Below are 15,821 nucleotides of genomic sequence, written 5' to 3' on the forward strand. Positions count from 1 at the left end.
CTCTTGTTTAATTAAGTCTTAGAAAGTGTTTGTGGCTGTTCAGTGCAGGGGATCAAAGGGAAATTCGGGACATTTCAGTAACAAAGCCGGGACTGTGGGCTGAGCTGCAGGACAGCGGGAGGAAAGATATAGGAAAGGCTGTAGCCAGTGGGGGCAGTTTGGGGGGTTTTGTACCTCTGCTGAGGGGACGTCATTCTCTAAGTGATGTCAGACTCATATGGATTTGCCCCCAGAGCTGACATCAGTATAACTGCAGCACCAATACCATTACATTACAGTTCCTATAACAAGAGGTGTAGCTGCAGTTTTGGGGTACAGTAAAGTAACTGGGGAGATTAGTGATTGTTTCAGCCCTTACAATAATGTTTCATTACAATAATGTTTCATTACACAGACAAGAGCTTTGTGGCTCCTCCCGGGTTCCCACTTAAACAGATTATTTCTAACAAGAGCCATTTCTTCTGACATTTCCCAGAACTGGAAAAGTGACACAAAAATGACAATTATGTTCAGCACAAATTGCCGTCATTTTATACAAACGACAGAGAGGGGAGAGGAAGAAATGGGGGAAAGAAAGTGCAGCGAAGAGTTTGTGTGTAGTTATGTCTGTGAGTGTGTAGGTAAGTGTGTGTGTGTATAGACGTGTGTGTATAGACATGTGTATAGGTGTGTGTGTGTTTAGGTGTGTTTATAGGTGTGTGTACATGTGTGTGTATAGATGTGTGTGTACAGGTGTGTCTATAGACATGTGTATAAGTGTGTGTGTACAGGTGTGTGTTTTTTATTATTATGATGATGATGATGATTATTATTATTTTTATTACTATTATTATTATTATTATTATTGTTATTATTATTTCATTATTATTATTATTATTATTATTATTATTATTATTATTACTATTATTATTATTATTATTGTTATTATTATTATTATTGTTATTATTATTGTTATTATTATTATTATTGTTATTATTATTATTATTATTATTACTATTATTTTTATTATTATTATTACTATTATTATTATTATGTTATTATTATTATTATTTTATTATTACTATTATTATTATTATTATTATATTATTATTATTATTATTAATAAAGAACCAGTCAGGCCCAGAGTCTCCAGTAATCACACAAACTGGATCTCCCCCAACTGTCCGGCGCCTCTCAGCAAATAGAAAGATGTCACAGCCGGGGAATTGTTTTAGCAACTGTGAAATTGTCCCTCTTTAATCTCATTCCCCTCGTCACTTCTCATTACCCTCCCCCACTGTATGAGACGGGGGCAGCGAGGGGTCCTGACAATTCATCTCAACACTGGGGCTGATTGGAACCAGAATAAACCTGGGGTGCGGCGTTAGCAACATGGAACACATAGTGATTGTAATCTGATAAATATTAGTCCCTGCACCCCAACATCCACCCACTGACTTCTAATATCCTTATCATTTACAGTAGGGGGTACATTATCCCTTATAATACATGAGTGATACTCAGAGTCCCCTGTATAACTCAGCCTGCAGCCTTGTGTCTTTATATGGTCACAGAACAACCCCTCAGTGACTTCTAATATCCTTATCATTTACAGTAGGGGGTACATTATCCCTTATAATACATGAGTGATACTCAGAGTTCCCTGTATAACTCAGCCTGCAGCCTTGTGCCTTTATATGGTCACAGAACAACCCCTCAGTGACTTCTAATATCCTTATCATTTACAGTAGGGGGTACATTATCCCTTATAATACATGAGTGATACTCAGAGTTCCCTGTATAACTCAGCCTGCAGCCTTGTGCCTTTATATGGTCACAGAACAACCCCTCAGTGACTTCTAATATCCTTATCATTTACAGTAGGGGTACATTATCCCTTATAATACATGAGTGATACTCAGAGTTCCCTGTATAACTCAGCCTGCAGCCTTGTGCCTTTATATGGTCACAGAACAACCCCTCAGTGACTTCTAATATCCTTATCATTTACAGTAGGGGGTACATTATCTCTTATAATACATGAGTGATACTCAGAGTTCCCTGTATAACTCAGCCTGCAGCCTTGTGTCTTTATATGGTCACAGAACAACCCCTCAGTGACTTCTAATATCCTTATCATTTACAGTAGGGGGTACATTATCCTTATAATACATGAGTGATACTCAGAGTTCCCTGTATAACTCAGCCTGCAGCCTTGTGTCTTTATATGGTCACAGACCCCTCAGTGACTTCTAATATCCTTATCATTTACAGTAGGGGGTACATTATCCCTATCCTTATATATGTCAGGTGGAGCATAATATAAACGATAGCTCTAAAAATATTTGTGGAAGTGAATTTAGAATCATTTGTGTGTCATTAATTAAAACCCCCTCGTTAGCGCTTAATGAAGGCAGGTTATTAATAGGGGGTCGGTGAATGACAAGAACAACCAGCGCTGAAACAAAAGACATTTCGCTGATTCATTTTGTTGTCATTTCGGAGGGAAGAGAAGAAAAGAAGAAACATTCGCACGTAATGACGCAAACTCACCTCCCGTCTGTATGGGGGACATCACTGGAGCGGTTCTGGTGGGCTCACGCAGGGGGCCAAGTGTAATAACCAGTGACCTGACCTCTGTTGTGTTTCCTGATACAAACTGACAGTTTTGCTGGAAGCCATAGAAAACAATGATAAAAAGGGGGAGAGGAGTGAGGGGCTTTCAGCTCGGGGTAGGGGAGGGGGGGGTGACTCTCAAATTCTCTCGAGTTCATAAATGGACGAACAAAGACGTTAATTGGACCATTAAGTGTTACATTGAATCAGAATTGAATTCCAGGCAAGAAGGACTTTCGCCTGCGGGGCTGCAACTGCACTTTGAGCCCTTTCGACTGTAAGCTCTTGGGTCAGGGGCAGCAGTGTATAATTAATGGCAGTAAATAATGAAGAAGACAAGGGTAATTGCATTCACATATACACCAATACAACACTACGTATATATATATCTATAGAGCCAGACACTGGGCCGGTTCTGTTCCAGCCCATAATATCTAATAAGAACTTCTCTAAGTACTGAGGGTCCCAGAGGAACTTCCTGCTGACAAAATTCTCCTTCCTCCGACTCTCACACTATTCCCGTCCCGTTGTTTCATGAGTCGCATTGTTTCTTCTCTCCGTTTCTTTTAGGCAACTCCTGGGGGGTCTCTGAGCCCCAGAGCGAGACTCCCGTCCCATTCGCAGTCATTTCTGTTGCCTCTAATAAAGCTTCAGGATCAGAAAAAGACTCTCACTCAGCTCAGCCACTTCATATGGCAGCTCCGCTAATGCATCTTCTCTCCTTAGGGGTCTTTGTAAGTGAGATCATTGTGGACAAGAGCTCGGCCAGAGATGGCACATAGGGAAGTAGGAGGACAGTAGGAGTAGACTACATGCGCAAAGGAAGGGCCACGTGGGAAGATGAACAGTAACAAAGAAACAGAGAAAGTGTGCATAGCAAGCATGCGAGAGACAGTAGCAATGGAACAATGCTCAATATGGACGTAACATAGCATTGGACATTCCCAACAGATAGGAAGAAGTAGGGCAACTGATGAAGTAGAACAGATAATGATCAGTAAGCAAGATGGAGCAGTAGGACAAGATGGAGACTATGTAGACAAGAGGAGACTTTAGAGACAAAATGGAGACAGTAGGACAAGATGGAGGCTCTAGGGCAAGATGGAGACAGTAGGGCAAGACGGAGACAGTAGGACAAAACGGAGACAGTAGGGCAAGGTGGAGACAGTAGGACAAGATGGAGACAGTAGGACAAGATGGAGACAGTAGGACAAAATCGAAAGAGAACAGTAGGACAAGAGAACGAACAGTAGGAACAAGATGAGACAGTAGGACAAGGAAAATTGGAGACAGTAAGGACAAGAAGTGGAACAGTAGGACAAGAGGAAGAGCAGTAGGACAAGATGGAGACAGTAGGGCAAGATGGGACAGTAGACAAGATGGAACAGTAGGACAAGATGGAGACAGTAGGGCAAGATGGAGAAAGGAAAAGATGGAGACAGAGGCAAATCGGAGACAGTAGGAGCAAATGGAGACAGTAGGGAAGATGGAGACAGTAGGCAAGATGGAGACAGTAGGACAAGATGGAGACAGTAGGACAAGATGGAGACAGTAGGACAAGAGGGAGACAGTAGGGCAAGATGGAGACAGTAGGGCAAGATGGAGACAGTAGGGACAAGATGGAGACAGTAGGGACAAATGGAGACAGTGGCAAGTGGAACAGTAGGCAAGATGGAGACAGTAGGGCAAGACGGAGACAGTAGGACAAAACGGAGACAGTAGGGCAAGGTGGAGACAGTAGGACAAGATGGAGACAGTAGGACAAGATGGAGACAGTAGGACAAATGGAGACAGTAGGACAAAATCGAGACAGTAGGGAAAGATGGAGACAGTAGGACAAGATGGAGACAGTAGGACAAGATGGAGACAGTAGGACAAGATGAAGACAGTAGGACAAGATGGAGACAGTAGGGCAAGATGGAGACAGTAGGGCAAGATGAAGACAGTAGGGCAAGATGGAAACAGTAGGACAAAATCGAGACAGTAGGCAAGACAGAGACAGTAGGACAAAACGGAGACAGTAGGGCAAGATGGAGACAGTAGGACAAGATGGAGACAGTAGGACAAGATGGAGACAGTAGGGCAAGATGGAGACAGTAGGACAAGATGGAGACAGTAGGGCAAGATGGAGACAGTAGGGCAAGATGGAGACAGTAGGGCAAGATGGAGACAGTAGGACAAGATGGAGACAGTAGGACAAGATGGAGACATTAGGACAAGATGGAAACCGTAGGGCCAGATGGAGACAGTAGAGCAAGATGGAGACAGTAGGGCAAGATGGAGACAGTAGGGTAAGATGGACACAGTAGGGCAAGATGGAGACAGTAGGGCAAGACTGAGACAGTAGGGCAAGATGGAGACAGTAGGACAAGATGAAGAGAGTAGGACAAAATGAAGACAGTAGGGCAAGATGGAGACAGTAGGACAAGATGGAGACAGTAGGACAAGATGGAGACAGTAGGACAAGATGGAGACAGTAGGGCAAGATGGAGACAGTAGGACAAGACGGAAACAGTAGGACAAGATGGAGACAGTAGGGCAAAATGTAGACTGTAGGGCCAGATGGAGAAATGAGGGCAAGACGGAGACAGTAGGACAAGATGGAGACAGTAGAGTAAGATCAAGACAGTTGGACAAGATGGAGAGACTTACTGTCTTCCTTCTAATACAAATCTGTCTGTCACACACCAGCTGACAGAATGTCTCTTTCTGATAAGACAGTGACTTACCCAGGTTCCCCATCAGTGAGTGGCACAGTTGATACAGGGTGAGTAGCAGGTGAGTAGGTGTAACTGAGATCAGATTTAGCCCCTGTTGTGAGTAGGAGTTGAGTGCAGTCATTGTATCAATGAGTTAATTGTGATCCCAGTTGATACAGCGCCATTGCTCTTGTGAAGTTCTACAATAACTTTTATCTGGAGACAAGTGTCACCTTCCCAGGGGTATTGAGGCCTCAGTAATATCCAGTGGGGTAAATGCAGAGAATCAGAACCAGCAGCCCCGGGGGAACTCGGGGGACCCATCATGGTTCTTTTTCCTCAGTTGTCCCCCGTGATACTGGAAGTTACACCCCTGGTCCAGTCAATATCATTTCTTTTCTGGGGAGACTGACACACATAATAGTCAATAGGGAGATAATGGCGCCTGTAACACTGTAACAATTTCTCTGTTGAGGGTGTAGGTCTGGCACCGCTCCCCTTGTTCCCCTTTATCTTTAATAATGTGTCTCCCTGTGTAATTGTGAGTAACACACACGTTGTGTCTTTCACTTCAGCACCATGGACAGAGCAATAGTAACACTGTCACTGTTACTGTCTGACCAGCAGGGGGAGCTCATGTGTGTCTTGTGTTTTCATGGAGAACTCTTGGGGTTGTTCATGGGGGTTGTGGGGCAACAACAACTACTTCCCCCATGTAAAGGAAGTAGAGACAGTCACACGAGTACCAGGAAATACACTCCCCTGTGCAAAGGAAGTAGAGACAGTCACATGAGTACCAGGAAATACACTCCCCCGTGCAAAGGAAGTAGAGACAGTCACACGAGTACCAGAAAACACTCCCCCGTGCAAAGGAAGTAAGACAGTCACATGAGTACCAGGAAATACACTCCCCCCGTGCAAAGGAAGTAGAGACAGTCACATGATACCAGGAAATACACTCCCCGTGCAAAAGGAAGTAGAGACAGTGAACACGAGTACCAGGAAATACACTCCCCCGTGCAAAGGAAAGTAGAGACCAGTCACACGAGTACCAGGAAATACACTCCCCCGTGCAAAGGAAGTAGAGACAGTCACACGAGTACCAGGAAATACACTCCCCCGTGCAAAGGAAGTAGAGACAGTCCACACGAAGTCCCAGGAAATTCAACTCCCCCGTGCCAAAGGAAGTAGAGACAGTTACACGAGTACCAGGAAATACACTCCCCCGTGCAAGGAAGTAGAGACATTTCACACGATACCAGGAAATACACTCCCCTGTGCAAAGGAAGTAGAGACATTCACACGAGTACCAGGAAATACACTCCCCCGTGCAAAGGAAGTAGAGACAGTCACACGAGTACCAGGAAATACCCTCCCCCGTGCAAAGGAATTAGAGAAAGTTACCTGTGTACCAGTAAACAGAATCCTCACAGTTCTCAAAAAACTAGTAAAAACTCAGCAATTGTACCCTATATCTATATGTTATTTAATTACCTCGGGTTTCACTGGAAGGGGACAGACATATAAATTTGGGGAAGAGGGAAGTATCTAGAGGAAGAGGAAGAGAGAACTCTTGTATTTCCAAACATTTTAATAAACAAAAACCTTGCGAAGAGTTTATTTCTGCAGTCAAATCATTTTATATATTTCATGTTTTCAACATTTCGTCCTGTCGGAGTCGTTCCTTTCCCACCGTGTACTTTGTGCAGCAGTTTTCCCCCCACCCCGGACTGAAAGGGTTAATGAGGAGGCACAAGGCACTGTCCCAGTTACAGGAGGATGAGATTAATGACTGAATGGAACAGATTCATGGGGGGCTCCCTGCTAAGAAAGGTCCCTTTTGCCGTAAGTGTAGGACCCCACGTTGGTCGGTGAATAAATGGCGCCGATGTTGTTGTTGGATCGAACCAAGAAGTCGGCCAGACGCTGGGTCACACACGTCGCCGTGTTGCACTTTCTCTTCTCTAGACGGTGTCTAAATACAACAAAAAGCACAAAAATGATTTTAAAAAAGCTAAAAAGTGAGAGATTTCATATCATATCAGCATGGGAGGGGTTAATCTTTCCACCCACCGAGACATTAGTGTCACCCATTATGTCTCTGAATAACAGAGTCCATTTCATTTGAGTCACTGGGGGTCATTTATCAACACTGGGCAAATTTGCACATGGGCAGTAACCCATGGCAACCAATTAAATTGCTGCATTCGTCGTTCTACTTGCAGCTGGCTTCAAAAAACTGATCACTGATTGGTTGCTATAGGTAACTGCCCATGGGCAAATTTGCCCACTGTTGATAAATGAGCCCCACTGAGAGGCTCCTGTCACTGCTAGTGATGGGCGAATATGGGCCCAAAAAATTTGTGAATTTGCCGTGAAATTTGCGAAACAGCGAAAAATTTGCGAAACGGCGTGGCAGTTTCGCGAATTGCCGGAATTTCCCGTGAATTCCCGCCTTTCGAATAAATTCACCCATCACTGGTCACTGCTCTCATGGGGTGCAGTCCCCCGAAACTGCATAAGAGGGAACCTCTTTAAATTTAGAAAAGTGCCCCTTAGAGCTCTAACACTTGCGTCCCACCCGAAAAGTCGTTTGACAATTCATTTGTATATTTATAATCATTGAATTAAACATCATTGATCTTCCCATAACATGTTCTTTAACACATCCCCACATTCAGGAGAATAGATTTCACTCCCATTAGAGCTCATTACACTAATTATGTCGTTAAACCTGCTATTAATTGCCAGGGATTGAATAGGAAACACCTTCATTGTTCTATTAAAGTCACATTCACTTTACAATACTAATGGGGGGTGTTTAAAATACTCATTAGAAATTCAATATTTCAGGACATTTCATTGGTTTAATAGATTTGACATAAAGGAAACGTTACTTCCTTGTACTTCCTCTTTAACTTCCTTTTTCAACAAATGTATCAATTTGGATATTAACGTCAGATCCATTCAGTCCAATTTATGGAACAATATGGACTTTAACAGCAAATCAACAGCAAAAATCTTTACCGTCCTTAAATGAGGTTTTAATTGAGTTAATTGAGTCTCTTCACTAATGAGGCAATTACTTATAGAACTGAAAGTAGACGTCATCGCTTTAAGTTCTAAATGGAAAATTTTCTTTCAAATATTTCAAATTAAATTCAACAATTTTCTTAAATGTTCCATAGATTGATAATAATTTATTATTGCGTTTTAGCCTATTGATTCTATGATCTCAGTGTTATTGATTCCTGATTTTGATATCAGTTCTATCATTGTGATTTTTGTTATGATTTCTATTTCATTGGCTTATTGTATGTTTCGTTCTCGTATTCCTAATCGCTTGTTTTCTATCATGAAAATGAATAAAAATATTTGAAAAGGAAAAAAAAAAAACCAGGCAGGATCTCTGATTATAGAGAACAATTTTTCATTATCAGCATCATTAAAAAATAAAAAATAAATAAAATTAAAGGCAGAAAAGGGCAACTGATACTTTTTTGTCAAGGAGAAGTAAAACTATAGTGACCGCCCAGGTCAGAAGCAGTAGAATGAGTGCGACATTTCTGATACAAAGTGATCGTTAGCTCTTGGGACAACACCTCGCCATTGCCACGTCGGTAGCTAAAGTCAAACTGTATCGATTCATGTTGCAACATCGCGAAAGTTGCACAAGGCATGAAAGTCATTAGGACAATTCTCAATAACAATCGAGATAACAGTTTGTGCTGATGGGGTTAATCTCATTAATATTATCAGCGTCGTTAGTTAATAAATGGGACAAATTGCATCAAGGTTCTGTGTGTTACAATGTGGCGGATGGGAACTGATTCAATCACTGGGTGAAGCCTGTTTTTGGGGGTCTCTTTGGGTAATGTCGTATTCCAGCAATGAATTACATGAACCCCACTTCTCATATGAGCCCCCCAAGCTCCCCAGGACAATTACAAGGCTTCACCCCAATTTCTTTATCTGTTTGTTCAGCCCAAAGACTTGCGCCCCTTCCTCTCTGCCCCCAGTGATGGGAGACAAGTGTAAGAAAGGAACCAGTACCAGGTCATATCCAAAGTCACTTACCCCTTCTGTCTGCTGCCCTCCAGCTGTGACATTTCATTCATGAGTCGCAACAGCAGGTGTCTGCTCTGTAGTGAAATCCAACCCCTCGGCAACGTCCAGCCTGAGACATCAGAAGACTTGAGTCTGGGCACGGGATAAGAGACAGTGGGTGCTTTATATTAGGAAACTCACACTAGAGAGAAAGAGACAGTGTGAGAGAGGGAGAGAGAGAGAAAGACAGTGAGAGAGACAGTGAGAGAGAGGGAGCGTGGGAGAGAAATAGAGAAAAAGAGATGGAGTGAGAGAGAGAGAGAGAGAGAGAGAGAGAGAGAGGGAGATTTGATTTGATTTGATATGATTTGAGAGAGAAAAAGAGAGAGAGAGAGATAGAGTGTGAAAGAGAAGGAGAGAGAGAGAAGGAGAAAGAGTGTGAAATAGAGAGAGAGGGATAGTGGAAAAGAGAAAGAAAGAGAGAATGAGAGAGAGAGAGTGAGTGTGGAAGAGAGAGAGAAAAAGAGAGAGAGACAGTGAGAGAGTGGGAGAGAGAGAAAAAGAGGCAGAAAGAGAGAGACGGGGAAAGATAGAGATACAGTCAGAGAGAGACAGTGTGAAAGAGAGAGAAAGTGAGAGAGAGGGGGGGAGAGAGAAAAAGACTGTAAGAGGGAAAGGCAGGGGGAAAGAAAGAGACAGTTAAAGAGGGAGAGAGACAGTGAGAGAGAGATAGAGAGAGAGAGACAGTAAGTAAGAAAGAAAGAACGAAAGAAAGAAAGAAAGAAAGAAAGAAAGAAAGAAAGAAAGAAAGAAAGAGGGAGAGAGAGAGACAGTAAGAGAGAGAATGAGAGACAGTGAGAGAGAGAGTGAGAGAGAGTGAGTGTGGGAGAGAGAAAAAGAGGGAGAGAGAAACAGAGAGATAGAGAGAGGCAGAGTGGAAGAGAGAGAGAAAAAGAGAGAGAGAGAGAGACAGGGAAAGACAGAGATGCAGTCAGAGAGAGACAGTGTGTAAGAAAGGGAGAGAGAGAGAGAGACAGTAAGAGAGAGAGAGAGAGAGAGTAAGAGAGAGAGAGAGAGAAAGACAGTAATAGAGAAATAAAGAGGGAGAGAGAGACAGTAAGAGAGAGAATGAGAGACAGTGAGAGAGAGGGAGAGAGAGAGAGAGAGAGAGAGAGAGTGTGCAAGGGAGATAGAGGGAAAGAGAAAGAGAGAGAGAGACAGTGAGAGACAGTAAGAGATAGAGAAAGAGGGAGGGAGAGAGAGAGAAAGACAAAGAGAGAGAATGAGAGACAGCGAGAGACAGGGAGAGTGTGCAAGAGAGGGATTAAGAGAGAGAGAGAGAGAGAAGAGAGTGTCACATTAGATGGGTGCATGACTGACCTGTGTATAGGTGCCGTCTCCCCGGAGCTCACACTCACTGACAGGACAATGAGGAGCAGTGGGACGTACAGGGGGCGACTCATTACTCAGAATGATCTGCTGGAGGAACAGACACGGAGTGTCAGACAGACGTCCCAGGATCACAATATGTCACAGGGAGAACTGGTTAACCCAATAATTCCTCTTAAATCTGACCCATGTGAGAATGGGACCCTATCAGTCTGGGGAGTCACTTCACACCTGTAGATTGCTAGCTCTTGTGACCTTTAGTTTCATTCTGTAGCTTTTCCCTATTCATATTGCTGCCAAGCGCTGCACAACTTTCTGCCTTTGTAGGGGAAAAGCCTCCCCCACTAGTGTGTCCCCCCCACATTAGCCGCATCCCCCCAACATTCCCATTATGTGAGTGGTGAGTAATAAAATGCCCCTGGGTGGGGCAGATTCCTTGTTGCAGCCCAACCCTGTGTCTATGAAGTGTAAGGAATGAGCAACGTTGGAGCAATATTAGGGGGTCCCCAGATTGTGTATAGGGGGTCGGTACCTGAGTCCTGGGCTGGAGGAAGAAAGTCTGGAGGTTCTTGTGCATCAGAGTAAATCCCTGTAACCCCCGAGTGACTGAGTTTATATAGAGCCAGTGTCACACCTGCCTGGGGGTCGACGTCACAATCAGGACCCCCTCCCATATCCACAGACCAGTGAGGGGGGGCTGCTCTTTCTGTTCCAGCAGCACAAAACTACGGACATTGGGGGAAACAAGACCATTTCATTCATTGAATATCAATATATATATAAAGCGCTGCTGCCATTCTGATTGGCTGATGTCGGGGGAAATAATGTGGCCCAGGGATTGGCTGCTTTATTTCTGGGGAAATTAATATTATCCTTCATTCTGTTCTGTCACAGTGGAGCTTACAATCTAAGGTCACTCTCATTAGGGACAATTTCATCAGGAGACAAAGGACCTGCCTGTAGGTTTTTGGGGGATGAGATCAGAGAGTCCAGAGGGAACCCACGCAGCGGCCCACTGAACCCCCTTTTCTCAGTGTTGCCCCAGTGTAAATTACTGACAGGGGGAACCCCTTATTAATACACTTCCCGTTACTCATCTTATAAAACATAAGGATTTCCTTTGTAATGAAGCTGAAATACGGACAATAAAAATAAAATACTTCCAAATCAATTCCAATTCTAATAAAAGAGCCGGCAACTTTCCCTTTAAAGTCTGTCCCTTTAAGATCCGCCTCCTGTCACTCAGCTCTCGGCTCTGACATTTCCATCACTTTAATGACACAAATCTGCAGCTTTTACACTCGTCTTATTAGACAAATGCGACGCTGCTGCTGCTGCCTGCGCAAATGGCTCCTCGCATTAAAGAAATGCGTATTCTGAGAGACTTGCCCTCAATTGGAGCATTTCCAACCACTAATTGCCCCATTGTTTTTTCTTCTTCACTTTGTTTTTACGCCACAGTGTAGATTTCAGTGTCACATATTTATATTTAGTTCAACATATTTCCTGGAACTCATGTGACTGTCTCTATTTCCTTTGCACGGGGGAGTGTATTTCCTGGTACTCATGTGACTGTCTCTATTTCCTTTGCACGGGGGAGTGTATTTCCTGGTACTCGTGTGACTGTCTCTATTTCCTTTGCACGGGGGAGTGTATTTCCTGGTACTCGTGTGACTGTCTCTACTTCCTTTGCACAGGGGAGTGTATTTCCTGGTACTCGTGTGACTGTCTCTACTTCCTTTGCACGGGGGAGTGTATTTCCTGGTACTCATGTGACTGTCTCTATTTCCTTTGCACGGGGGAGTGTATTTCTGGTATCGTGTGACTGTCTCTTTTCCTTTGCACGGGGGAGTGTATTTCCTGGTACTCGTGTGACTGTCTCTATTTCCTTTGCACGGGGGAGTGTATTTCCTGATACTCGTGTGACTGTCTCTACTTCCTTTGCACGGGGAGTGTATTTCCTGGTACTCGTGTGACTGTCTCTACTTCCTTTGCACGGGGGAGTGTATTTCCTGGTACTCGTGTGACTGTCTCTACTTCCTTTGCACAGGAGATTGTATTTCCTGGTACTCGTGTGACTGTCTCTACTTCCTTTGCACGGGGAGTGTATTTCCTGGTACTCGTGTGACTGTCTCTACTTCCTTTGCACGGGGGAGTGTATTTCCTGGTACTCATGTGACTGTCTCTATTTCCTTTGCACGGGGGAGTGTATTTCCTGGTACTCGTGTGACTGTCTCTATTTCCTTTGCACGGGGGAGTGTATTTCCTGGTACTCGTGTGACTGTCTCTATTTCCTTTGCACGGGGGAGGGGTATTTCCTGGTACTCGTGTGACTGTCTCTACTTCCTTTGCACGGGGAGTGTATTTCCTGGTACTCGTGTGACTGTCTCTACTTCCTTTGCACGGGGGAGTGTATTTCCTGGTACTCGTGTGACTGTCTCTACTTCCTTTGCACAGGAGATTGTATTTCCTGGTACTCGTGTGACTGTCTCTACTTCCTTTGCACGGGGAGTGTATTTCCTGGTACTCGTGTGACTGTCTCTACTTCCTTTGCACGGGGAGTGTATTTCCTGTACTCGTGTGACTGTCTCTACTTCCTTTGCATGGGGAGTGTATTTCCTGGTACTCGTGTGACTGTCTCTACTTCCTTTGCACAGGAGATTGTATTTCCTGGTACTCGTGTGACTGTCTCTACTTCCTTTGCACGGGGAGTGTATTTCCTGGTACTCGTGTGACTGTCTCTACTTCCTTTGCATGGGGAGTGTATTTCCTGGTACTCGTGTGACTGTCTCTACTTCCTTTGCACAGGAGATTGTATTTCCTGGTACTCGTGTGACTGTCTCTACTTCCTTTGCACGGGGAGTGTATTTCCTGGTACTCGTGTGACTGTCTCTACTTCCTTTGCACGGGGGAGTGTATTTCCTGGTACTCGTGTGACTGTCTCTACTTCCTTTGCACAGGGGAGTGTCGAGCAGAGAAAGTAGAGACAGTCACACGAGTACCAGGAAATACACTCCCCCGTGCAAAGGAAGTAGAGACAGTCACACAAGTACCAGGAAATACACTCCCCCGTGCAAAGGAAGTAGACACAGTCACATGAGTACCAGGAAATACACTCCCCCGTGTAAAGGAAGTAGAGACAGTCACACGAGTACCAGGAAATACACTCCCTCGTGCAAAGGAAGTAGAGACAGTCTACACGAGTACCAGGAAATACACTCCCCGTGCAAAGGAAGTAGAGACAGTCACATGAGTACAGGAAATAACCTCCCCGTGCAAAGGAAGTAGAGACAGTCACACGAGTACCAGGAAATACACTCCCCTGTTTTGATACAAAGGGAGGAATGAAATAACATTGGGTGTTGCAGAACTTGATATAGTGCTACACAAAGTAGTTATTGATGGCAGATTCCTTTTAACCAATTAAAATGTTTTTAATCTGCACAGACCCCCTGTCCCCCCTTGTTCCATATCAGACAGTTCCTGGGAGAGAAACATTTTCTTTCTACGTGTGAACTAAAAGGAATTTATGGCAGATGAATCATAAAAGAAAGTTGAGAATAAAGTTGCTCCCAGAGGAAAGTGAGAGGTTTAATGAGGCTGATGTGGAATCGGCAGATAATCACTTGTGAATCACAGTAATGGGACTTCTATACAGTTCCTGGCTCTGAGCTCTTATGTCCTTTTATAGTTGATTTGAATGTCTTCCTTTCTGTAAATATACTTTTCTATAAAAGAAAGTGCAGTTTTGGGGAAAAATATGTACTAAGCACAATTCAGCAGGAACAGTCCCTAAGTTTGCTCATAGTCTGTACAGAGAGATCCCATAAAACTATGACAGCATAGGTATTCCTGTACTAAGCACAATTCAGCAGGAACAGTCCTAAGTTTGCTCATTGTCTGTACAGAGAGATCCATAAAACTATGGCAGCATAGGTATTCCCTGTACTAAGCACAATTCAGGCAGGAACAGTCCCCTAAAGTTTGTCTATAGTCTGTACAGAGAGATCCATAAAACTATGGTACTAGGTATTCCCTGTACTAAGCACAATTCAGCAGGAAGTCCCCTAAGTTTGCTCATAGTCTGTACAGAGAGATCCATAAAACTATGGTACATAGTATTCCCTGTACTAAGCACCAATTCAGCAGGAACAGTCCCTAAGTTTGCTCATAGTCTGTACAGAGAGATCCCATAAAACTATGGTCATAGGTTTCCTGTACTAAGCACAATTCAGCAGGAACAGTCCCCTAAGTTTGCTCATAGTCTGTACAGAGAGTCCCATAAAACTAATGGCAGCATAGGTATTCCCTGTACTAAGCACAATTCAGCAGGAACAGTCCCTAAGTTTGCTCATAGTCTGTACAGAGAGATCCATAAAACTATGGACATAGGATATCCCCTGTACTAAGCACAATTCAGCAGGAACAGTCCCAAAAGTTTGTTCTATAGTCTGTACAAGAGAGATCCCTATAAAACTATGGCAGCATAGGTATTCCCTGTACTCAGCAAATTCAGCAGGACCAGTCCCCTAAGTTTGCTCATAGTCTGTACAGAGAGATCCCATAAACTATGGTATCATAGGTTTTCCTGTACTAAGCACAATTCAGCAGGAACAGTCCCCTAAGTTTTGCTCATAGTTGTAAGAGAGACCCCATAAAACTATGGCACATAGGTATTCCCGAGTACTAAGCACAATTCAGCAGGAACAGTCCTAAGTTTGCTCATAGTCTGTACAGAGAGATCCCATAAAACCTATGGTACATAGGGTTCCTGTACTAAGCACAATTCAGCAGGAACAGTCCCCTAAGTTTGCTCATAGTCCTGTACAGAGAGATCCATAAAATATGGCAGATAGGTATCCTGTACTAAGCACAATTCAGCAGGAACAGTCCCTAAGTTTGCTCATAGTTGTACAGAGAGATCCATAAAACTATGGCAGTATAGGTATTCCTGTACTAAGCACAATTCAGCAGGAACAGTCCTAAATTTGCTCATAGTCTGTGCAGTAGAGATCCATAAACTATGGCAGCATAGGTATTTCCCTGTACTAAGCACAATTCGCAGGAACAGCCCTAAGTTTGCTCATAGTC

The 15,821-nt window shown here is 43.7% G+C and overlaps 1 protein-coding gene across 1 annotated transcript; it reads right to left on the reverse strand.

The window, feature by feature from the left end:
- Nucleotides 1-6,867: 6,867 nt before the first annotated feature.
- On the reverse strand, nucleotides 6,868-11,321 carry LOC121401150 (islet amyloid polypeptide-like). The gene is made up of 4 exons (XM_041585494.1): nucleotides 11,263-11,321; nucleotides 10,722-10,820; nucleotides 9,372-9,494; nucleotides 6,868-7,269 (listed from the first exon to the last, which is right to left on the reverse strand). The coding sequence occupies exons 2-4, from the start codon at nucleotides 10,802-10,804 to the stop codon at nucleotides 7,119-7,121; spliced, it is 357 nt and encodes a 118-aa protein (XP_041441428.1). The 5' UTR covers nucleotides 10,805-10,820; nucleotides 11,263-11,321; the 3' UTR covers nucleotides 6,868-7,118.
- Nucleotides 11,322-15,821: the final 4,500 nt, after the last annotated feature.

This window comes from Xenopus laevis, chromosome 3L (assembly GCF_017654675.1).
Source record: "Xenopus laevis strain J_2021 chromosome 3L, Xenopus_laevis_v10.1, whole genome shotgun sequence".
NCBI classification, from domain to species: domain Eukaryota; kingdom Metazoa; phylum Chordata; class Amphibia; order Anura; family Pipidae; genus Xenopus; species Xenopus laevis.

Excerpts from the sequence above, each read along its gene's own strand:
- LOC121401150 (XM_041585494.1), bottom strand. The coding sequence starts at position 10,804 with ATGAGTCGCCCCCTGTACGTCCCACTGCTCCTCATTGTCCTGTCAGTG. Across the intron at positions 9,495-10,721 it reads GAGACGGCACCTATACACAG|ACTCAAGTCTTCTGATGTCT; the intron begins GTCAGTCATGCA and ends TCCCGTGCCCAG. Across the intron at positions 7,270-9,371 it reads GAGGGCAGCAGACAGAAGGG|ACACCGTCTAGAGAAGAGAA; the intron begins GTAAGTGACTTT and ends TGTTGTATTTAG.